The 25411-nt window shown below is 36.7% G+C and overlaps 1 protein-coding gene across 5 annotated transcripts in view; it reads left to right on the top strand.

The window, feature by feature from the left end:
* The window catches only part of CPLANE1 (ciliogenesis and planar polarity effector 1), a 60819-nt gene that overhangs the window by 28684 nt on the left and 6724 nt on the right, over positions 1–25411 (top strand). For 2 of the 5 annotated variants that reach the window (XM_033085511.1, XM_033085508.1), the window contains exons 26-48: positions 1247–1410; positions 2335–2468; positions 3023–3105; positions 3933–4001; positions 6022–6104; positions 6966–7034; positions 8534–8726; positions 9322–9573; positions 9735–10484; positions 12723–12892; positions 14072–14198; positions 15017–15071; positions 16124–16228; positions 16701–16793; positions 17399–17511; positions 17764–17962; positions 18223–18464; positions 19758–19851; positions 20494–20661; positions 21555–21668; positions 22024–22054; positions 23273–23404; positions 24344–24509. In XM_033085511.1, the coding sequence (XP_032941402.1) occupies positions 1247–1410; positions 2335–2468; positions 3023–3105; positions 3933–4001; positions 6022–6104; positions 6966–7034; positions 8534–8726; positions 9322–9573; positions 9735–10484; positions 12723–12892; positions 14072–14198; positions 15017–15071; positions 16124–16228; positions 16701–16793; positions 17399–17511; positions 17764–17962; positions 18223–18464; positions 19758–19851; positions 20494–20661; positions 21555–21668; positions 22024–22054; positions 23273–23404; positions 24344–24509 (3606 nt within the window). The remainder of the gene's footprint in view (positions 1–1246; positions 1411–2334; positions 2469–3022; positions 3106–3932; positions 4002–6021; positions 6105–6965; positions 7035–8533; positions 8727–9321; positions 9574–9734; positions 10485–12722; positions 12893–14071; positions 14199–15016; positions 15072–16123; positions 16229–16700; positions 16794–17398; positions 17512–17763; positions 17963–18222; positions 18465–19757; positions 19852–20493; positions 20662–21554; positions 21669–22023; positions 22055–23272; positions 23405–24343; positions 24510–25411) is intronic. The other 3 variants (XM_033085510.1, XM_033085509.1, XM_033085512.1) reach the window with 3 other exon arrangements.

The following is a 25411-nucleotide window of genomic DNA, read 5'->3' as shown; positions in this document are numbered from 1 at the left end:
ACACAGTGGGACTCAATGGCCATTAGCAGAAAATGATTCCCTGGAGGAAGGATGGGGTGTGAAAAGATAAAGAACAATGCCCCACCTGGTTTCAATGGATGGCCCATTAGCAGAATATCTGCCATTGAGATAAGGATCACTGCCCCCACCCTCAACAGATGGTGATAGAATAGATACCTTTTATCACACTCTGTATTTTAATGTGCAGCTTATAATCAGGTGCATCTTATGTATGGACACAGAATGAAAAGTTGCTGGCACCTGGAAGTGCGGTTTGTACTCAGTGCGGCTTATAATCATGAAATTACTGTAATTTATACAGATACCACTTTTTTTTGCATTAATTCCTGTAAATTTGGCCTCTATGTCTACTTTAGACATCATCTTTGAAAAAATGTAATACTGGAGATAGAATATGGCAAAGCAAGACAAAGAATAAAGAAATAGTTCCTCTGACAAGAGTTTAAGTTCATTTGTCTTTAAGACAGTGCAGATACAATCTGACCGGAGTATTTTAGCTATTTAGAGACCAGTGAAAAATGACTAACGCTGTTACAGAGATTTGGAGTATGTGTGTACATATGAAGGAAGAGATTTTCCAGAGGAATCTGGTATATATTGCTTTAGTTTTTACTTCAGGGACAACTGGATTGCTCAGCTTCTTTAATTAACAGTACACAGAGTCAGAGAATATGTGAAAGTCTTTGAGGGAAGAGTGTTGTGGAGCTTTTTTTTGGGAATCATTTTCTCCAATTTGAAAGATTTTTTTTTTCTTACTTTTGATTTGTATTTTCTGGGATTTTGACTGGTATTTTATTTACAGCTTACAAGTTCTATGCATGCATCTAACCACAACATTATGTATGTCTTTCTGCCTTTCATACTGTTTCCAGTGGTAATTTGAGAGTTCGGTATTGTCTGGATAGTGCCAAATCTTACTGTATATATTTGTCTTGATTATATTGTCATATAATGTCTTTGACAATTCACACTCAGTTGACACTGAGAAATCTTTATTATATTTTCTTTGGATAATTCAGAGGACCATTGCTTCACTTAATGCAAAAAGGAGAGAAACTCGTGTTTCACAGGCAGCTGTAAATCCAAGATTTCTTGTCTCTATAATAAAGAAAAGGATATGAATTAAGCATAATAATTCTGTAAGAAAGCATTGTAATTTTTTTAAAAGTACATGGTATATATGTTTTTTTAACTAATGAATTTTGATTATCATTTTTATTAATAGCATTCAGATGATCAATGTCTGGAAGAAATTGCATCTCTATCAGAAGCCCTGTCTAGAACAGAGGAAGAAAGCAGTATGGATGAGGGCTCTTCCACAGTGGCCAATTCTCCTCTTGATGTCCAGATTATACAAATCTATGATAATCTTTGTGAAAGGGATTTGGGGTAACTTTTTTTTTAACCTAAGAACTCTAGTTGGTTATAATTCGTCTACTGAGCAGCATGAAGAAGTGTACTGTTATTATGTGTTATATACATGTTAAATTTTGGGCATATGGGTTACAGCTGCATGAAGCAAATGAAATATTCTCCATCAGCACATGTACATGAGGTAGAAAATAATGTAGCTTCTGCATATTAAGTGAATTGTACATGATTGTTTATAGACCTAGTGATGTGGAAACAGAATCTAGAGTTCCAATATAATGGGTGTCATGGTTTCCTCAAAGAATTCAGATAACTTCCCCTCTCTTCAGTGTAATCTTCTTTGATTTGAGTGGTTTACAGTGTTTATTTTCCCCTGGATATGTAATCTAGCTATGTTCGTATGTGTGTATGTCAGAAAAATAGATGGAAAAAGCAGTAAATATTTTATTTATTAGTATCTTGCACTATCGTGAAGATAAAGAATCCTTAACCATTTCATCTTATGTTGCAATAAAGAAAAAAATAGATCTCTAGTAATAGATTATATATAGACAGTGAGTTATATAGATGTCTAGTATCCTGAAAATAATCTCTAGTATTTTGAGATGTGATTGTATGTCTTAATCAGACAGTTTTCCTGTGAGGGAGATAAGTGTAACCTGAACCAGATGATTTTGAAGGCATAGCACAATTTGTCTGGAAACAGTCTGTCTAAAGAGTGTATCATCAATGACACTAAAATATCTCAACTAGGCAAAAAAAAAAAAAAAAATTAAGCTTATTTTAAATCATAGTCAGAGAGAAAACCTAAATGAATGCTGGTTATATCACAACAGTATTTATTTTACAGTTAGACCTAAGCCTGCAGTCTGAAAGGAGCAGCGTACTTGAAATGAGTTAAATACTATGTTGTTAATTATATTTTCTAATCCTTATTACCAGAGTGTCTGCAAAGTCAAAATATTATTGTAAGAAGGAAATTAATAATGGAAATAATTCTGTGCCTCATATAACTGAAGACCTGAATAAAGTGGGACCATTTGTTCAGCATGAATTGGATGTAACATCAGAACAAGGTTTGTTTTAATGGTGTATCTTTTTACTATGGTCTGTCATATAAAGCAGTAGGAGTTTTGCATGAATATGCTTTTATGTGCCTCTGTTTATTTAATCAAAAAATGCGAATGTCTTCATTGTTCTATTGAAGTCACTTTATCCAATTTGTATTATAACTAAATTATATAAAATTGTTTCATCAAGACTTTCTAATCACTTTTTCACTATGTCACTTTTTTCTGCAGAGGTGAAACAATGTGTTAACATGTTCAGTTCTCTCATATGCTTTCATTAGAGAAATATTCACACAACTGTGCAAAACAATTTGCAAATTTTAGGAGCTGAGTATACATACATTATCATATCCATACCCTTTACATAAGCTGGGGATTTTTTTACCTCTCTTTGAGTGCATGCATCAACACTAGTAAGAACACAGATTTTGAATTTGCTGTAACACTCTGAACGCTTGACTTCATACTAGTGAAAAAGTGGATTCATGTGACCTGCTGTCAGAAATCATGTAACAATCTATGTAGTTTTCTAATTTAGAATAATTGTGTCTATTTTATAGAGTTCTTTGAAGAACCATATGAAACGTCAGAGAGCTCCAATAGCTCTGTCAAGATCAGACCTGTAGAACATCAAAGAGAACAGGCAAGTTACTGGAGAATCATAAGAGATCATAGAAAAATTTGGGTTTGGAAGGGATCTTAAAGATCATCGCATTCCAAACTCCCTTCTGTCAACAGGGACACTTTCCACTAGACCAGATTATCCAGGGCCTTATCCAGCCTGGTCTTGAGCACTTTCATAGATGGGATAGCCACAGCTTCTCTGGGTAACCTGTTCCAGTGCCTCATCTCCTCATAGTAAAGAATTATTTCCTAAATCTAACGTAAACCCACCCTTTTCAGTCTGAAGTAATTCCCCTCTCTCCTGTTACTATGTGCTCTTGTAAAAGGTCCATCTCCAGCTTTCCTGTGGGCTCCTTTAGGTGCTGAAAGACTGCTCTGAGGTCTGCTTAGAGCTTTCTTTTCTTTATGCTGAACGACTGCAACTTTGTCAGTCTTTTCTCATGGGAAAGGTGCTCCTGTCCCCTGAACACCCTTTGTTCTGGACTTGATTAGCAGGTCCGTGTCCTTATATTGGGGGACACAGAGCTGAACACGATCCTCCAGTGAGTCTTCTGAGGATGGAATAGAGTGGAAAATTGCCTCCCTCAGAATGCTAACCATGCTGCTGTGGAGGCAGCCCAGGATATGTTTGGCTTGGACATACTCTCAGTATTCCTTACCTGTCCTTGTTTCAGCCCTCTGTAGGCTTCATTTTCGTGTTTGACTTAGTCTGGGAACCCTTGTTCATTCATGCAAGCCTCCTGGCATTTTTGCCTAACTTGTTCTTTGTTGGGATGCATCCCTCCTAGTTTGGAGGAGGTGGTTTTTGAATATTTACCAGTTTTCATGTGCCCCTCTTCCTTCCAGGACCCTATCCCATGGGACTCTACCAAGCAGATCCCTGAAGAGGCCAAAGTCTGCTCTCCTGAAGTGAAGGTCAGTGAGATTTCTGTATGCCCTCCTCACTGCTCTGAGGAGCTCAAACTCCATCATTCCATGGTTCCTGCAGCTAAGCCTGCTCTTGAGCTACACATTCCCCATCAGCTGCTCCGTGTTGGTCAGAATGAGGTCCACCATAATGCCTCTCCTCACTGGCTGTTCTGTCACATGTGGAAGGAAGTTATCATCAATGCTTTCCAGAACCTCCAGGATTGCCTGTACTGAAGGGGCTGAGTTTCCCCTTCAACAGATGCTGGGATGGTTCCCTTTGAGGACCAGGGCTTGCAAATATGAGTCTATTCTTATCTGCATATAGAGGACCTCATCTGCTTCATATTCCTAGTTGGGTAGCCTTTTATCAGACCCCCACTGTAATGTCACCTGTCCCTGCCCTTCCTGTAAATCTGAGACATATAAACTCTTGGTCAATTCCTCATCCATCCCCAGGCAGAGCTCCATGCACTCCAGCTGGTCACTGACATGGAGGGTGACACCCACTCCTCATCTCCCCTGCCTGGTCTTCCTAATGAGCCTGCATCCATCCATTCCAACACTCCAATCATCAGAGCCATGACACCATGCCAGTAAGATTGTACCTGGCAGATGTACATGTCTCCAACTCTTTTATTCCCCATGCTAGCATTGGAGATGAAGCTGAGTTACTGGCAGGAGTAGTTGTAATTCCTTTGTGCTGCTCTTCAGGTGCTCTGTTGACATGCAGTTCTTTTCCAGCCATCTCTTTCTGACCCTGGCAAAAAATTGCCCCTCCCATGGTAACTTTAGTTTAAAGCCCTCTTCCCTCTTGCCAAGACTATGACTGAAGTTGTTCTTCCCCTTGATAGATGAACCCCATCAGCCCTCAGCAGACTAATTCTCAAAGCAAATTGCATGGCTTAAGAAGCCATACCTCTGTCTGTGGCACCAGTAACCATTTTTTCATTTACCGGATTCAAACCGCTTCCTTTTCACTGGGAGGATTGACTGTGCACTCCAGAGCCCTCACTGCCACTCCCTTCTCAGCCTACACCCCTGTGAAACAACAGTAGCGAGTAATAGTGGCTTGGCTGTCTCCTGGAGACATCCCTGACAGGAGCCCCAGGAAAGCGGCACCTCTCTAGAGAGTGTGTCAGGTCAGCAAGTGGTTGCCTTCTTACCTCTCAGGAGAGAGTTGCCTCCTGCTTCCACCCATCAACTTTCCGTAGTTGCACTGGTTGTAATACCAGGAGCAGATCAGGCTGCCTTACTCAGCTTCAGCATTTCTCCTGACGTGACAGGATCTTACATGGAAGCAGTGAATTGTTATGAACATTGTTTCCAAAGTATCCTGAATTCGTCAATACATTTGTGAACTTGAGGGCTAAATTGTTTAGGGTTGGTGAATCTTCTTTCTTGCTAATAATAAAAATAATAATTAAAAGTTAGTAAAGTGAGAGCTACTTTTGGCACTTTTGAAAATGTGTCTATGCTTTCATATATGTATTTATAGTAGATGTAATTATATATACATAAAATTGAATTGGTTTTTAAAAAAATTAAATATATCAAGTTGGTTTGGTCATAGGTGTCTTTTCTTTGAAAGTGGCTGAGGGCAGGACTACTATGTATTGTGGTCTTCAATTTTTTCAATACATTTTACTGTAGTGAATCTATGGCATATGTAAAATCCTACATTTGTTTCAGTTTCGTAGATTGTAGATGGTTTGTGTATAATGGGGTTGTTTCCACATTTTCATCACATCCAAATTAAATATGAATTTGAAACTAAAATCTCATAATAATGAGATTTTTTTAAGAAAAAGAAAGATGCACAGGTGAATTGTGTCTCTTTGTTGCTGATCTGTAACTGTCTTCTGATAAGTATGTAATTTAGATCATTTTTAGTCAGATTTTTAAAAATTGGATGATTAATCAAAAATACAATTGCCATAGGCTAAAAAACTTACTGTATTTTATTGAAGCAGGAGGGCTAGATAAATTTGCAAGTTCAGATACATCTTTTACATCTTTTTAAATTCAGCAGGTTGCCATTTCAGCTGTAGGTAGTGCCCAAGAAGATCAAGCCGTGGAAGAAACAAAGGAAGAAAAGTCTGAACAGAATATGTAAGGGACTTGTCGGGTTTTTTTAATTCCTCTTTTAACTTGGCTTAAAAATCTAAAGTAGTTTTGTTGATGATTGTATCCAGTGATGTCTCAGGGGTTCCTGCTGTTGCTTATAGCAACAAAGCCATAGTTTCAAACAGTTTCAGTGATCTTCTACTTCATGGACAGGCATTTTGCATATATGAAGGTCTGGGTTGATGAGTTATTATTTTAGTAGTGATATAAAATAAACATGGTTTCTGGGAAGATGTATTTTATCCAGGAGAAAGATAGACTGGAAAAATGGAAAATCTCATTGCAATGGTGTATAAATAAGTGTCCCTATGTATACATAATGTTTGTGAAAAACTTTAAAATTACTTTTAGAAATACTTGAAATCCTCTACTTTTTAAAATTGCTTATTTTAAAAAGATGCAGTGTAAGATGCTCCTTGACAGTTTATTATGGCCTTGTTTTTTCTCTTCTAGAGATGCAGATTATAGTGATATTAAGAGTCTTAGTTAAATTGGATTTTCTCTTCTTTTGTGTATGAGTCAACCTCTTTTTTTGGCTGCTATCTGTCTTTAATAGCTGGAACTTTTTCAGCACTTTTGTTTGAGTCAGTTTCTGATTGCTAGGGGAGACAAAACATGAATGTCAATATTTGCCAGCTCAGATTGCAGTGTAATGCAGTAATTGAAGCAAGCAGATCAGTATAGCTTTGATCAGGTGGCTTTCAGGTATTTTATCTTATACTAATTAAAATACTTTTTCAGGAGGTTATGTGTGTATTTATACACATGCATGTATATAAAATGGGAACAGACAGCATAACAAATTATTGTAGTATTTGCAATACAAATTTTTTTCTCTCTTTATAGTATGACTGAGGTTGTTATTAGCACCCTTTCCCACTCATTCTCTTTAAAACAAGATGCAGAAGTTCCTAGGTAAGATAAACTTACAGTGTTTTATATAATAAAATAATATTTTTGGTTTGAAGTAATGTGATGTGTAGATTTGAGCGCAAAATATTTGCAGGTAGAGTGTACCTGCAAACTAAATAGCTTTTTCTGGAACTTTTTTGTACTATAGTCATTGTAGATCATGTAATCTCATTAGTTGTCTGGAATATCACACTACTCCAATTCAGAGCTACAAGATTTCAAGTGACATGACAGTCTTGTTTTCTAGTTCTGGACAGAATTAATTATATATAGTATTACTCTAGAAGGTATTTGATTATATGGAATACCTGAACAATAATATTTTAAACTTATATGTGCATTTTAATTAAAATTATTAAAGTGCATCTATCCTGTGGCAACTGATAGATTTACATAATATATACAAAATAAAGAAAACTTTGGAATTGAGAAAAGGAGTCAGGAGTCAGTCTCAGGTTTTCAGTTCTAAAACAGTGCTCCATGAGGCTTTTTTCATCTTAGAGGAAAAGGTGGACTGCATATTTCTGGGTTCCATTTTCATGTGTCTCTAATCTCTTTTCTTTCTTAAACTTCTCATACCAACTGTTTTTAAAAAAATTTTACTCAGAGTTTTGGCATTTCAAGTCATGCTTGTACATCTAATTGCCTTCCAAAAGATTTCATATACCCCTTCACACCTATTACATATCTAAAACTATTACTCATTAGCCATTTCTTCATGGTTCTGTGTGTTCACATGCTTTGGAGGCCGTCCTGAGCAATTGTGAAAAGCCCTCTAAGGGTTGCCTGTATCCATAGCAATGTCAGCATTTTTCTTAAACAGAGAAATGTCTTTTGGGTCAATTTCTGTTGGTGTAAGTAAAGTCCTTCAGTTTTTCTATAACTTAAGTAAATCCTATCCCTCTCTTCTTCATGTAAGGACTAATGTACTTAAGATTCTTTACCTACTAAAAGATCTTATTATTACTGTGGTAAAATATAATGTATTGTATATGTTACTCCGATTTTAAATTATTTTCTTTTGTCTGAAATCCTGTTACTTTTAAAGCCAAAATATCTAAAGGAACACTACTTTAAGTAAAAATTAATCTGCTTTCTTCCTTATTTCATCTCTTCATTTTCCATCAGCTGTTTGACTTTGACTAGCCAGGCTTTTTTTCTTTTTTGTTAAATCATTGTTGTCTGCCTGTAGTAAAAATTAGTAGTATATTTCTCTATTATTGAAAATAATATTTTAGATAACACTTGTAGCTACAAAATCAGATAGAACTTACATCTTTAGTATTGTTTTTCATTCAGTATTTTTAGAAGTGTTAAGAAATACGTTCTACATGTTCTCTTGTCAAGATTGTGCACTGTTAGTTATTAAGTTGTGCCTACAAATTAATTGTTTTTTAAATGCACGTGTATCTTTAAAATTTTTCTGGATTGATTTAAGACAGCTTTGTATAGGTGTTTTGAACTCTGAATGTTTTTCATAGTTTGTTCTTCGCTTTCTTAAGTAGTGCAGACATTTCTGTAAGTGATTCTCAGCCTTCTCAGACTGCTGTGTCAACTGTGTCAAGTCTTGCCTCCCACACTTCTGTTTGTGCAAAGCAACAAGAAGTGAAGGAAAAAATCCCTACAGAAGAGAAACCAAACACATCAGAAACTGTCAGGCAGATGCTGCAAGATGAAATGTTTAAATTAGTTCAGGTAAGAGCATCTAATTATTTTAAGTAGCTTTCTTGGTATCAGCTGTGTTGTTAAAAAAATGTAAATAATTACTGTTTTAAAGACCTTCTGTGTGTGGTTGTTCTTGAAACAGATTTCCACTTCCATGTTAACAAGTTTCACAGTTAGACTTAACTCTTGCTTTTAATTAAAGAAAATTAATTATATAATAATAGATGTTTGAATGTGTTTTAGCTCACATGAAGTCAATGTTCTTTAACAGTTTACATTTGGAAGACTTCTGATGCTGTAATAACTTTTAAACTGCACTAGGATTTAAGTGGTGGTATTATGTTGAGCCAATTTTAAGTGACCTTACATTTATTGAAACTTCACCAAAAAGTGAAGACATTTGTCTTGCTTTGGCATAACCTATTTGTGGCAGGTATTTATTGTATCTTACAAGAAAGTCCAGTATAGTAAAAAATTATACATATGAATCATTACTAAATCATCCCATTATTGGGATGTTGTTTGTTTCATCACCTGGTAGTGACCAGCTGTAAGATAGCCTAGACATTTTTGTCAAGATTTCTGTTAAAATTTTTAACACTGCTAACTTTGTTCATGTGTACAGCAAATCAACTTCATAAGCTCAATGCAGATAGTGCAGTCATCCTTTACCAACGTGCCAGATGTGCAGCAAACATTACAACAGCATCAATCAGTTCACCTAGCCGGGAGCCAGGCTGCACACACTGCTGAAAGCAGTGCTTCTCCAAAAACACAAGTGCCCACTAAAGAAGAAACAGGAAAAATTGGTCAAGAGAGCTCTGTTTTTCAGCCAAGGAAGAGGGTAGAAGATGAAAGCAACAATGGTAAAATAAAAGTAGGTATATCAAAACATGGTTTATGAAGACTGTTCAGTATATCTGATATGTTATCTATCCTGTTGAGTTAGGAGATGTGTTTGTAGTGATTGATGTAGACAGAACTGTTTTTGTTCATGGTTGATATGTAAATGCTGGTTTGTTTGCTTTTCTCATTTAGAATCATCTGGATATGAGTGCCTCTTTGACATTATTTGAAAACAACAGCAAGGAAACAGGATTAATGTCACCATCCCAAGATTTGCATTCTTCAGTGCCTACTAAACCACTTCATCTCCTAGCTCCTTCCTCAGGCATCCGGGAAAAAATAAGACTTATCCCTGTTGAAAAAAAACCTATTTGCTCAAATGGATTTCCATTGCTTAAGCTTGAATCAAGTTATCATGTCAAACCATCATTTTTACATCCAACAGAAATGTCATCAGCATTTGCCAAACCACCCCCAGTACCACGGGTAGCTTGGAGCTCATCAAATTCCTTATGGAACTGTCAGTCATCATACATACCAAAAAAGAGTAAGACAGAAGAAGATTTCCACAGGAATAGATATAACATTGAGAATTCAAGACAAATGCATGAGGAAGAGCAGAGATGGGCAGAAACAGTGCATAAGGGACCTCCCAAACATCTGAATTCAGATCTGTATGAAGGACAGCAAGAAGATTTACCTCAGCCTCAGTTCCCTGCAAATGTGAATGTGTTCAAAGCACCGACCATTCAGAATCTGGCTGGTATTCCACTGTTGCACTTGCAACTTGACTCAGTACCTAGAGCTCCACCAGCTGTAAGGCAGCCAGTCACTACTACTTTAATACCTGTTAAACCTGCAACAAAGGATGCTGACTTCAGAGAAACACCACGAGATGCAGGAATATCACTACTTCAGATTAATGTACCTCAGAAAAAGAAGGTACCAGATTTTTTCCATTCACAAAAAGGGTAGGAATGAGGATCCTGGTAATTATAGGCTAGTTAGCCTGACCTCAGTACCTGGTAAGGTAATGGAACAGTTCATCAGGCAGCACTTACAGGATGGCCAGGGTATCAGACCCAGCCAGCAGGGATTTAGGAGGGGTATGTCGTGTTTGACCAACCTGATCTCCTTTTATGACCAGGTGACCCGCCTGGTGGATGAGGGAAAGGCTGTGGATGTTGTGTACCTGAACTTCACAAAGCCTTTGACACTGTCTCCCACAGCATTCCCTGGAAAAGCTGCAGCCCATGGCTTGGACTGGAGCACTCTGGGCTGGGTTAAGAACTGGCTGGATGGCCGGGCCCAGAGAGGGGTGGTGAATGGAGCTGCTGCCAGCTGGGGATCAGTCACCAGTGGTGTCCCTCAGGGGTCTGTGCTGCGGCCAGTCCCGTTCAATATTTTCATTGATGACATGGATGAGGGCAAGGAATCTTCCATTAGTAGATTTGCAGATGACACTAAGCTGGGAGCATGTGTCGATCTATTGGAAGGTAGGAGGGTCTGCAGAGAGACCTGGAATGGTTGGATGGATGGGCAGAGTCCCGTAAGATGAAGTTTAACAAGTCCAAGTGCTGAGTCCTGCATTTTGGCCACAAAACTGCCCTGCAGTGTTAGAGGCTGGGGATGGTATAGCTGGACAGTGCCCAGGCGGAAAGGGACCTGGGGGTGCTGGTCAGCAGCCAACTGAGCATGAGCCAGCAGTGTGCCCTGGTGGCCAAGAGGGCCGATGGCCCATGGCCTGTGTCAGGAATGGTGTGGCCAGCAGGAGCAGGGAGGTCATTCTTCCCCTCTACTCAGCACTGGTGAGGCCACACCTTGAGTGCTGTGTCCAGTTCTGGCCCCTCAGTTCAGGGAGGACGTGGAGACGCTTGAGCGCATCCAGAGGAGGCAACGAGGCTGGGGAGGGGCTTGGAGCACAAACCCTGTGAGGAATGGCTGAGGGAGCTGGGCTTGTTTATCCTGGAGAAAAGGAGACTCAGGGGTGACCTTATCACTCTCCACAGCTCCCTGAAACATGGCTACAGTCAGATGGGGATTGGTCTCTTTCTCCAGGCAGCACTTGACAGAACCAGAGGACACAGCCTTAAGCTGTGCCAAGGGAAATAAAGGTTGGATATTAGGATAAAGTATTTTACTGAAAGAGTGATAAAGTACTGGAATGGTCTGCCCGAGGAGGTGGTAGAGTCACCATCCCTGGACATCTTTAATAAAAGATTGGATGTGGCACTTGGTGCCATGGTCTAGTTGAGGTATTAGGGCATGGGTTGAACTTGATGGTCTTGAAGGCCTCTTCCAACCCCAGTGATTCTTTGATTCTGTAATAATGTATTTTTATAAGTTGTAGGGTTTGGTCAATTTCACAGTTTCTTACTCATCACAAGTAAGTTCATGTTTACAGACTATGGAATTTGGAATTGTTCAGCACAGGTACCAGAAGGGATCTAGAACTAAGGGTACCTGCTTATTGACATGACAATATGAGCCAGACTGCAGACCTGAAGGTGTTTTTGCTACGTTAGATTGATTCTGCATTCCATAGTTCATCAGCGTTCATGAGTTCATCAGTGTTTAGCCCACAGTAATGAATATAAAGAATTTGCTATCAAAATACTGGATAATATTTGTATAGTCAAAAAATAGGGTTTTTCCCTGGAGATTATAAGAGAAATATTTAGAGAAATAGAATGTGGTAAAAAATCCTTTTTTGCAGGACAGAAATTGAATGGTAAAAGGCTTGGTAAGAAAATCTTACAGATGCTGAATACCTGATGTTTTGAAAAATGTTATTTCTTGTAGACTTACAGGCTTGCATATCCCATTTGAGAAGAATGGAAATACTTTTCCTTGAAAGGTGCTTCTTCAGTCCTTGTCTGCATTGGAATGTTCCTAACTTCACCCTGAATTATGTACATAAGAAATGCCAATATTAGTGAAAAATACTCTGTGGAGAAAATTCATGCATTTTAATTAACTTTCAGAAAATAGTTTATACGTTATTCACAATAGTTATTGGCAGAGTTCTGGTCTGATGCTATTAATAGTCTGTTTCCATATTCTGTACAAAATGCTACAGGAGTTCTGTTTGTGTAACTGAAATCCAAGCTGGACTTATTTTTCTCATCCAATCTGACCAGGGTTCCCCTCCCTGTTTTTGGTCTTCTTTCTCTCTCTTAGGTACCAAAACTCATCCCACTTCAAGATCTCATCGCGTTTGAGCAACGCCATAGGCATCATTCTGTGCCCAGTACTTCCTTTGGACAAGACCAAACCAAACCTATGCAGCTGCTAAGAACTGAAGTTGAACCATTTGAACTTAGAGATGTGCAGAACAATAGAAAAAAAAGGCAAGTCGAATTTTTGAAATGGAACTTCATTTTGTCCAGCTAAGTGGTAGCTTTGACATCAGAGGCAGTGTATTCTCTTAGCAGAGGATTAAATAGCAAATGTTGGTAAAGACACAGCAGAAGGGTGTCATTGGGGTGTAAGGAGTTCTTGCTGTTAGGAGGTTGATAGGAAGAAGATTCAAGAGGAAATGTTTTTCAATCCACTGTGTTTTAAAGTCTTGTCTCCTGACTATTTGCTGTACACTCTTTATGAAATGCTTTGCTCCTTGCACAGTGAATATTAGTAGACAGCTGTCTAGGCTACGTATTGTCACTGACATCCTCAAGAAGGAAAGGATTATATGCTTTTAGTACAGTAAAATATGTAGGCTGTTTTTAATACAGACAGTGATTAATGAAAGTTCTGCTGAAGCTGGGTTGATTTTTTCCTTGCTAGGTAAGTTGTTTATAACTTAGAAAATTTGATCTATTTGATGTTAATTGATTACACAGTTAAAACATTTTTTTTAAGTTGCTAGCATATCTTTGTTCAGTTCTCATAGAATGCTGATAGAACATTCTGGAATGCAATACTTGGTTTCTTTCACTTAAAATGCTTTTAATTCTGTCATTTTGGAGCAGTTTTTCACTCTTAAAGTGAAAACTTGCTACACAAGTAACTGCAGATAAAGTTTAGAATACATTTTAACCTTATCTGTGGAAGTGCTTGAAGCTACAGTTGCTGTCATATAATCTGCTTGTCACATATTAAAGAAGAAGCTACAGCTGGTGTTGTGTAATCTCGTCACCTAGTAATTAGAAAACTGCTGTGTAATTGAAGTTTGCCTCTTACGGATTCCTTACAGGCATTTTGTGTAGTAATTATTAATTATATACAAGATAGAAATATGAAATATTATGTGGTTTAAAATATTTAATATAAATAGTTTATTAGACAATTAATAGATTTTAGTATGATTGCTGCTATTTTTATGGATTCCTACAACATTTTCTTGTAGACTTCAGGCAAGCAGAAGTTGTGGTTTGAACTAATCTGTATGCAGCAGCTGTTTATCTTTTCCAATCTGTGTTTCAGTGTTTATTTCTTAATAGGAATCTTTCCTAGAAAACAACATTTACAGGTATTGTTATAATATCAGAGCAATTCTTACTCTTTATCTGTAATTAATATGTTGACAGTAAAAAGAGGCGTAGTAAGAAACAACTGAAAGAGAAGGAGGAGAAGAAGAAACCAAGTGTGTCCTTCCGTCCAGATGACTCCATCATCAGTATTAGTGACACAGCAGTTACTGAATCAGAGACTGGGGTATAAAATTATGTTTTTTTCTTAGCCTTTTTCCATTCAAGTATTAGAAGAAAAACAAGAAACAAAACTATAAACCAAACAATGATACATTTTTCTTCCAGGCTCTAGCCTAGAAACAATGTGCATATTTTTAATTCATATACTTGCATTTTCCATAAGCAGGAGATTGATTTTTATAAAAGATTCCAAGATTGCTTTTTTTTCCCTGGAACATGAACTTGTCTTTTTTGATAGGATTTAACTTGTATGTACATTTGTAGTAAATACATGCAAAAATGTTAAAAATGAAAAAAAATACTTTTCCTAGTAGTAATGGTAGGACAAGTGACCCAGGCATTACTCTTTCCATGTGGGGCTGGATGGATGACAGTATAAGAGTAAGGATGTGGAGCATTGGGATCTCAGTTCTGTCCCGGCCCCAGACACTGAAAAAAGAAAGCCTGCATCAGGCTTTTGATATCTTTTTGGGGTTATCCTTGCAAGTACCAAATTTCAAGCTAGAACACTACCAGTTTAGTGCTGGATCACTACCCAGAGCTGTGTTTCTGGTCCATACCGTACTTCCTCTAAGACTTCACTCCAGCACAGCATCTGGAGACCCTCACTAGACCCAGAGATGTTAGTCAGGATACAGCAAGGGTAGGATAGACTCATAGAGGAATAAGAAATTTGTGTTACTGCATGTCATCCCAAGGGTTTTTTTTTTTTCCCCAAGTCATTACTCATATGAGTTATATTGGATAGTTAACATCACCAGGAGAGCCTTTGATCTGCACTGGAACTGTTTTTAAAGATGGCTTTTTTTTTCCTTATACTAGGATCACAAACCAGAACCAACATCCTACGTTCAAGATGATTTTTTCATCTCAATTGGCAAGTACAAGTCTTTTTAATACTCTGAATGCTCAAATTAAAAAAAAAAAAAAAATCAAGGAGCATCAGTCTATTAGATTTCACAGTAAAACTCTACAATCATCAACATGTTAAAAACTAGGATAATGTGCTCTGTGGGCAGTAGAGCTTGCTGGCTTATGGGATCCTTCCCCAGATCTTTTGGAATGTGCAACAGGTGTCCAGAAATTTTGGGAGGTATTTATTTCAGGGGTTGGTGTGGAGAAAGATGCAGGCAAATTTAGGATCTTGTATGAGTTATCTGAAGATTCAGAATAGTTTTCCCCAAAATTTTAGAAGTATTTTAATTTTTCTTCAGAATAAGTGATAGTCTTGTATTTATGTTTATAAACAATAGAGCTAATGAAATAATAACAGTATGTCAAGTTAATTTAATTAGCTATGGTTGACAGTGATTTTGTGTGATAAATCAAAACATTCGTGTGATTAATCTGTAAACATTTCAGATCCTATTTTTTTATTTTAAAAATATATTATTTCAACATTATTTGCCTGTGTATTCTAATTACACAAAATTTAGAACTTCTGTAAAATAAACTCAATGCACACAATGTTTCTAGCTTGCAATATGAAGACCATGGTTGTGGAAAGATTTCCTTCTTCATAGTATGTTCATTTGTGACAATATTCACTTCTGTCACAGGACAAAATACAATTCATTCTCTGAAGTGTGGCCTTAAAGAAATGCAAACTCTGTAGAAAAAACAACAGAGAAATTAAGACACACATCATAAATATTCTTCCCCTCCTTTTAGAATCTGAAGCATACTGTTACTGTTCAGCATACTAAAATACTTAATTTAAACTCACATATCCAAAATGAATAGTGTTTTTAACTCAGTGTAACATTTTAAGTGTCAGTTGTATATTCACGTAAAGTTGGTTGCATGAACTTTTCTTGGAATCATTTATGCTTAGAGAAAAGTTAAAATCACCTGTTAGTATCATTGCTTTCAAAGGTGTCTAATTTGTCTATCATTAATAGACATCTATTTTGTATTATTACATTTTAGATGCAATGGAGAAAGCAAGTGCTATCTCAGCAGATCTGCATTATTTGGCTTCTGTAGGAAAAAAACCAGCAGAAACTCAAGATGCAAGCACAAATACTAACCCAGGTAAGTGCTAGACAGGTGATCTGCAGAAACCAAGAGTTTCTGGTGTTGCTTCTTGATTAGTTATATTAATTTTGTTCAGTTTTCAAAATGCAGCAATCTAGTAAAGGAGAAGCAATTTTTGTGCTTTTTTATTTCAAAAAGAATTAAACCAGAAAACATTGGAATATAAATTATAAAGCAGTAGTAAAAATCATTGCAATTAAAAATATTGCTGACCAGTTATGTGTAGTCTCCTCATGCTTTCTGTAAGTCAGATGTACTGTGACGTTTTTTGAAAGCTTGTTTTAACTTGACTTTATCTAAATGCATTTTAGACAATTTTTCACAGTTACCTGAAATAGTTTCCTTACTCTTCTCCCACTTTTATTTGATTGTGAACAGGCAAATCAGAAATGTACACTCAGATAATGCCACTGGTATCTTTACTTTCCTTAAACTCATGCGTTCTGGTCTTCTTTTTTTTCTCATCAAGTGTTCGATTCATACCAGGATCATGGGATCAGTGGTGGTAATGAGGTTTCCAAAATTCAAGAAAATGAGCTGGTCACATCTGTTCCTGTGTCAGGTGTGGCTGCAGTCTTTCTCTGCTTCATTTGTTGTTTGGGAAATCTATGAAAGTGTTGGTATTACAGCATGGGTTTTGTATCTGAGACAGCTCAATACAGGGTGTAGATAGCATGGTAGTTTATCTGAGTTCTTGAAACCCAGTCCTTATTTTGTGGATTTTAGCTTGGTTTTAGTGCCCACTTGATCTTTGGGGTTTAGTGTAATGTAGACCAAATGAAACGATCAATGGGATGTTAAAACAAATCACATGAAATTGAGCTGCAGGAGCATAGTTAATAATACATTACATAAATTTCAGTAACAAATATTTTCCCTGTGGTACCAAGAGTGTTTTTTCATTTGAAGATAGTTTTGCTACATCACATGACTCATTTGCAGTTAGTTTATTAGGAGTTTCTATCTGAGTAATCTAATTTATTTGGATTAAGTAAAGGTGCAGATTTTTTTTTACCTAAGTAGGAGGGACTTGGATATTAATAGTAGTCTAGATGGCAGCTTAGTTAAAGCTTTTCTTATCTTCTAGGCAATGCAGAGCTGTGTCCTAATAGCCTGAAGTTTTTTGGCTTTTACTGTGAATATAATACTATTATTATTTCCTTGTAGCATCATCTAGTTCCTCTGTGATACTACTGCCAGACATGTATTTAAACCTGAGTTTCCCCACTGAACTGAATGAGAAACCTTCACCATCATTTCTGGCAGATGCACCTGATTTGGTTAGTGATCTAATGTACATATGGCTGAAATGCATTTTAAGTATACTGTTTGTCTTCATGAATTTGGGTTGTTTGTATTTGCATGAGTCAGTTGTGTAATATGGCAGGGAAGACTGTATTTATTTTGTTCCCAAAACAAAAAGCCTTTCATCTACAATGTAAAGAGGTAAACACAGAGGATGGTGAACTATACACTATGAACAACCGATTCAGAACACAGACTGTGTAATTCTTCACTATCTTGTTGTTTAGCATAACCGGGAATATATCAGTGTGACTGACATTGAAGACAGAGACATCCTTAGCAATTTGCCCATGATACCTGAGTCTGCAGAACAGATAGCTGCTGCTCAGCAGGATGAGAAGCTTGAAATTCCATCTACTGCAAAATTTCATCACACAGCAGCTTCTGTTACTAATGCCGTTCCACCTGGAGGACTTCAGAAGCAAGGTAAACCATTTCAATTTTAAATCCAAGAAATACTTTTTTGTTGTAATACTCCCACAGAAAATCTGCAGCCTTTCCCCGGTTAACCTTATAGTTTTTTAGTCTTAAACATAAACATTGATACAGTTGACTTCTTTTGTAATGATTCTTGCCTTCTAAAACACCCTATTAGGTATGGCACATTTGTGCCTAGTTACTTGCAGTATTCAGGTGCTTGTGCCTTATTCAGTGATATTGGTGCATTCTTTTTTTTTTATTTTAAGATGATCATCAGAAAAATGCATCAAGCAAATTGCAAAAGAAGGAGAAGTCAGATTCTGCTACAGATATTGTAACTTGGAACATACTGCATAAAGATGGAGGAAATCTTCCTTCTTCGAGGCTTCCATGCAAAGTAATTGAAAAAGAATACTTTTCCACAAAGCAGAAGGAAATGGATATGCAATTGCAGACACTACAAAACATAGTAGAAAATATGGAGCAAGATTTCAGAAATAGCAAAATTGTGAGTACTAACTGTTGGTTTTTAAAGTTTATTTTTTCAACTAAAGACAAAACCTATGTTTTGGAACAATGTGTTCTCAAATCTACTTAGTATCTGTTGAGAGATATTGAGAATAATACTAAAAATATGTAATATGTTTATTATATATTTGTTATATATATATAAAATCTATATTATAATACAAGTTTTACATATATGTATATACTATATTCTTTCATAATGAGTGCTGAATCTGTTGACTGACATGGTTGCTTACAATGAACCAAGTGTTGGCCAGATGGTGATGTTACTACTGAATGGGCAGAACATGTTTAATTTCTGTGTAACTGAGTTCAGGCTGAGCAGGAGACCTTTTAGGCAAAGACTTCTACAGTTGTGCCTCTGCAAAATATTGTGTGACTGTTTCTGGAATCTGATCCAATTTGCATCATAAAATATTTGGATTTTTTTCCATCTTTATAAATCCTAATATGGAAGTAAAATAAAATTGAGCTTTGATGGATCTTGTAGGTCTCTTCTAACTCAGGATATTCTATGATTCACAGAAATTTAAAGACCTTAGTGTGTCACTTACAGTTATTACACTCAGATAATTTAATCACCTACATTCTTCATCAAGGTTGTTATTTTAGTCAGATTATTTAAAAGCCTTTAGGGAAAAAATATTGGTATGTTCTACATTTGTTCCAGCATTTCGTAGTTAACTGGGTTTAAAACTTCTGGGTAGCTAGCCAAGTCCTGAAGAAAACCCCTTTTTGTTTTTTTACCTGTTTTTTTAGTTCCTAGTAGTTAGTAATTCCTTTTTCTCATGTATTACATATCAATTAACAGATTTTTTTCTTTTTGAGACTAATGCTCAGTAAAATGTCTCATTCTGGGTTAGTCAGTTTTAGTTTATACTTTCCAATTTGAAACTTCAGACTTACGAAGGTGATGGAAGTATTTTAATATCTGTAGATTTTAGATAAAATATATATTGGAAGACTTCAGCTACTTTAAAAGTAATGTGATCGGTAGGAGTAAAACTGTCCAAACAAATACTGTAATTTATATGTACTTTTCTCGAAGTAAGTGTCCAGAAGATTGAAGTTCTTACAAGAAGTGAATCTACTTAAGCTACTTTGATACCGTAACTTTTTTGTTTGTTTTCAGTCAAAAAACTGCATTAAAATGTTTGTAAGAGTCTGACAAGAACAATATATTTAAAGTGAACTTTACATAAATATCTGTGGTGTAAGTCTCAGAAATACCTTGGAGAAGTATCATTACCTAGTTTTTGGGTTTCACTTACAGTTAGTGAAGCTGATAGAAGATTTTGAAATGGCTGCTGGTTCAGATCTTGGTGCTCATCTTGCAGTCTCTGAAGCTGCTGGAGTCATTGGTGCTGGTATGTGTCCATTTAACAAAAGGATAATAAATTTGCCGTGGAATATGCATCTTAAATAACTTTGAGTTACCACTAACATTTAATGCAATCCCTAAAGATGTTACTGAAATACGAACCAAAAACACCAGAGGTAGAAATAAGATGAAAGGTAGCCAGTCTGAATATTGAGTTATAATATCTACTGGTTTTATTAAAATCTTACATCAGCTTAGCTATTTACTAGAGCAGAAGTATTGAATGATTTGTTGTTTATTTAACAAATAACTATGTAGTACCTACTTATAGCTGCTATAGTGTGCCAAGAACATAGTCTAATCTACTTATGGAGTTAATACAAAGCCAAGTGGTGGAACCAAATCATGGCTATATCTGTATTCATACGTAAGACGATATTTAGGATGTCCTTTATGCTCACAGGAGCCTATTCCTGGTCCAGTCATTTTCTTTGTGCTTGCAGGACTGGTTCACAGAGGACAGCCCTGGGAGTGCCCTTCCATAGAGAGGCACAGCTGATCCAGGTCCAGGCTGTTGTAGGTGACAGATAAATTAAAAATGCTACTGACCAAAACACAGGAGTGATAGTTTCTGCATTGTGAGGATTCTCCATTGGTCTGCACTAAGTACAATTTTTTTTTTCCACAGAATCAGAGCATCATTTGACAGGCATGATTTTTGAAGATGTTATAGATGATCAAAAGAAGATCTCAAACTTGGAATATCCTATGCACAGTTCTGCTTCTGTGGATGCACACTCTCCTGCCTCTGCAGCCTTGGCTTCTAACTCTCCCAGTGGCCTGAAGTCACGATCTGGTATAATCTTTATTGTATATTTTTCCTATTTGCATCTTTTAAAAATAAGTAAACCTTTTCTTCATGCTGTAATACTTCCTCATGGCTATTAAACAGAATGTTATGTAATGCCAATGAGCTCATTAAAGTCTGGCCTGAGTCTTTCTAGATTGCATTATTTAGAATGGCTTCATTGATGTGCTTTGGTAATGAGTTTGTTACATGACATGACAGTATCTCTAAGCTTTGAAAACTGTTCAGCAGTGAATCATACTTTCACTCGAATTCACTGTTATTGAAAGAAAATAGTCAATGTTGGGTGTGTTTCTAAAACTCATCACTGTGCTGATTTGTACTTATTTACCTAAGTGAATATAAATTACTGTGGTATCACAGAACGCTCAAAGCATCCTCCAAAACCTGTCTTGATCCTCTCTGTTGTCTCCCTATGTCTAGAGGGGTGACACCTCTCTTAAATCCAGCCTACATCAGCAAAATCAATGGTTTATTTCTCTGTACAGTAACTACTGTCTGTGTCCTAAAAGATTGTTTTATAAGATTAATCATTTTGAAAACTGAGGGTAAATTGATTTTTGCACTTAGGAAGACTGCAGTAGCATTAAAAGGAGGATGAAAAATCATTCTGCAAGCAACCAGTTGCCTGAGGTTAAAAATGCAATTGTATTTTTTTCTCTGCATATTGCCTGCATTGCTTGCAGCAATGCATTACAGCAATCTGTCTTAAAATGTATTAAAACATGTTTCCTGTGTCTGTATACAACAAGTGAATCTCAAACAATACACACACCCAGTTAAATTTCGAAAATAGTAGTAGAGTTTTCTAAACATAAACTTGTTATTTGCAAGCTAAGAAAACTACAGGTGATACTAAGTTACAACTATAATTTTTTGAGATGGAGAAATTAGTTTAGGAGAGGAAGCAGTGCTCTTCCTTCCAAGACAACCATTCTGCTCTTCAGTTGCATCTTCTGAATTCCAAGCTTCTTCTGAGTGCCTGGATTCCTCAAGTAAGTGTCAATCATTAATTTCCATGAAACACTGTATAATTAATTGGAACAGATAATTTCCAGTTAGTTGATCATGGCAGAAATCTGCCAACAGTAACCATATCTTCCTGGCAAAACTACCCACAAAAGCCAGGAACTGTTAATTAATGCTCTCTGGAGCCTCTGTGCTCAGCTGGCACTCAATGACATGTTGTCTCCCAGGCCATCAAGCTTATGTACAATATTAATTTATTTTTAATGTCAACATATTGAGGTTGAGGTGTTTCTGTTTTATCCTACAGGCTGTTTAACACATGTATGATTGGTGTGTGTACAAATGCAAAGATATTACTGACAAAGATTGTTTCTGTTTCAGATACTCACTTATGCAGAGATCTATGTCCTGGGTATGTATTTTGAGACTGGTTTTATTGACAGTTTACCAAAAAGCTGACTTTCAGAGTGGAATCATCACTTTATAAAAATCAAGGCATTTATTTTCAAACTGAACAAAAGTCCTTTTGTTAGCTAACTTCAGGCATTTACTCTGACTTTGGTGGTGCCTGTTAGATTTACTTCATAAACTGCAGAAGCATTCAAAGTTCTTTTCTAGTTACAAGTATTAGAACTGTTAATGTAGATGGTGCTTTTGTCTGTGTGTGCATTTGTTGTTTCTCCTATTTGCAAACCACTTTTTCAACAAAGTATGTGCAATTGTTATGGGTAACTTTCTACAAAAACCAGCTATCACCAGAAGATTTTAAATCTCTTAGTGTGTGAAAAGTGTAAATCAACAGACCGAAGATTTCAAACAGGAAAGAGTGTGTGCATTAAATAAAATGGTCAGACATATATATTTTATTTTTAGCTACTGTTAGTCTTCTGGATCTAGTACAAAAGAGTAGCCAATTTCCTTTCTTTCGGTCATTATGCTCCGTTACATGTCTTTATTGCTTTGCTTGACGCATAGCAATAAACTGAATGGTTTATTCTATTTTTCTAGTATTTTAAGTGAAACTGATTGTTGTGATCGAAGTAGATTAGGAAGTGATTACCTAAGGTGGAGTATGGATGTGAGGCAATAAACTATAGCAGATACTTATAGCTAGTTGTCCTAAACAATGGGATTTTTTTTTTTTTTTTACTGGGAGCTACTGATTAAAAGAGAGGAAAGAAATGGGGAGAATTTAGGTGAAGCTGTACTCTCACTGACACTGATTCTTGCTCAGAAGGTCATTGAGATTTGGGTAGCATTGGAACTGGTAGCACCCCTTAACCTTATCTCCTCATGGGCAGCAATACAAACTGTGTGGGTGCTCCTGTCTGCCAGGCTCAACTTCCTGTGGGCCAACCATGTTCACACACCACAGCAGAGCTTGAGCATTTCAGTTCTGGGTCATCCTCTGATATTAGTCAGGTATTGCTCCTTCTGTCTTCATCAAAGCTGACTCAAATGTAATAACGCAGTGGAAATGTGGGGAAAGAATATACAGTCCAAAGGCTTTATGTAAAACAACCTGGATATTGTTGTTTTAAGTATGAAAGAGAGGGGTTTGGCTTGTTGTTCTTACAGGAATGTTCTACATTAATATAGTAACAGCTTTTTTCCCCTACCTAACATCAAGCTCTGTAGAAGATCCTCTGCAAATTACTGGTCCAAGTGATGTTACTGACATAGTGAGCAATCGTGTGGTAGAAAGTGGCACCTCTCTGTTGGAGCTGGGCTTTGCAAGGACTGAGACTAAGAAAATCTCTAGGTAATACCATGGCTGGTTTTTGTTATTTATTGCTTAAATAATTTTAACTCTGGTTATTCTCATCGCTCACACCCTGTAAACCATGGAAGCAAGTATATGGTTTGATTTTAATGGGACTATTATTAGGGTTTTTATTGCCTATTGGTCATTATTGTCAAATGTACTAATTTATTTCTAGTGTTCTGGTTTTGAAATTCTTTCCTTCCCATTTGCTTGCTCCTTCTTCTGCTAGGTATAGACTGGAACACAACTGTTTTTATATGGCAGGTACAGTACAGACCTTCAGGTCTTTTGAAACAGGTCTGAAAGACAGAACAGAAATTTCCTGGCTGTGACATAGCAGCTTCAGAAACTTCCAGTCCCAGATTCCAACTTGTCATGCTCCCTTCCCTGCTGGAGATTTCTACACCTCCTGACTGTCAGTTACAAAATCAGCTATGTTCTTTCCTGGGGGAGGTCAAAGTGACAGCTGTTTCCTACTCCAGTTTGTGATATCAATTGCTGACAAGGCAAAAAAATACAGCTGTTCAGGTCACCAGTCTGCTGCATTGGTGACACAGTTCACACCAGTTTAAGCTCTGGTTTTATTATCTGAATGTAGATGAGGAGTAAAAGAAAATTTTTAGGCAATGTCTTGGAAATTATAGTAATTTCCCGAGTATAAGTCACACTGGACTATAAGGTGCACTTCCGGATTCAGACCAAAATTTTAGTCAAAAGCGTGCACCTTATACGTGTGAAATTACTGTACTTGTTTATCAGAATTTTACATAGTAAAATTTTGCAAAAGAAAATTTCCCATCTTGTTCATTACTTATGCTTCCAACTGTGTCAGAATTTCAAAAGGTTTTCAATATTTTTGTTATATCATGTAGCGGCCATTGTTTGTGGCAATTTACAGGATGTGCTAGATTATTTCCTGTTTACATCTGCCCTCAGAGTTCTTGATTCTGCTTCTGGACATTCTCAAAGAACAGAAAAGGAGAGGAAAGAGATACAAACATGGATGAAAAGAAAGCAAAAAGAAAGAATGAGAGAATATTTGAAGAAACTGGATGAACAAAGACAGAAAGAACATCATCCATTCAACCTGAGAAAGAATACGGTAAGAGTAACAGGTGTCTTGAAGAGTAACTGCTACTTATTATACAAGTGTTGATTATTCAGGTTAGATGATGTAAAGGCTAGGAGTGCTTGTTTTTTTTTTTTCCTATTGTAATGTTGGGTTTCTACATGAATGATTTTATTTTACTGGAACTGGCCTTAGTTGTGTCAGATAAGTAAATACACCAGTGTTCTTTACAGGCTGCAGTGGTGACCATTTGCTGCAGGTGGTCATTACAAAGTAATGCAAGTGGCCCTCAAATGTAATGGATACAACATGAATGCAACATCCACTGACCAAAGATATGTTTTTAAGGGAGTGATAGCTACAGCAGTTGTTAAGATATGTTTACATTTTGTTTCATCGTTCCACACGCCTCCCAAAAACCCCCAGGGAATTTAAAAAGCAGAGTACAGCCATCACTGTCGTTCACCCACACAAAGGTGCATGCAAAAATCACAAGAGGTCAGTAGAAATGCTAGAATATGCCATATAGAACAAGTATCTTATGAAATTTCTTGTTCAAGCCTGATTTCAGTGAGCAGAATTCTTTACATTTTAAATGCAAGTAGTAAAAACACATTTATGACCTGATCTGGAAGTTTTTCTGTGCTGGAAATAATATAAATTTTTATAAAAACTCATGAAAGCAGTTCAGAAGATATTTTCCAATCAGTATTAATTCTTGAAATACACATTTGCCATCTGGATGCTTTCAGGACCTGAAAAGACCCTGCTGAGTCACAGGAAACTCTGAAGCTACAGGAGATGAGACCTAACAATACCAAACAGAGCTATATGCTTTCTACTTGTTGAATTCAGGATATGCTGTAAATACTTCCTGGCTGAAGCTATTTGTTTTAGGCAGCAAACATGTAACATACAGAAGTTCTCTGTTACTA

This window comes from Catharus ustulatus, chromosome Z (genome assembly GCF_009819885.2).
Source record: "Catharus ustulatus isolate bCatUst1 chromosome Z, bCatUst1.pri.v2, whole genome shotgun sequence".
NCBI lineage: Eukaryota > Metazoa > Chordata > Aves > Passeriformes > Turdidae > Catharus > Catharus ustulatus.
This window is presented reverse-complemented; position numbering and strand designations above follow the sequence as displayed.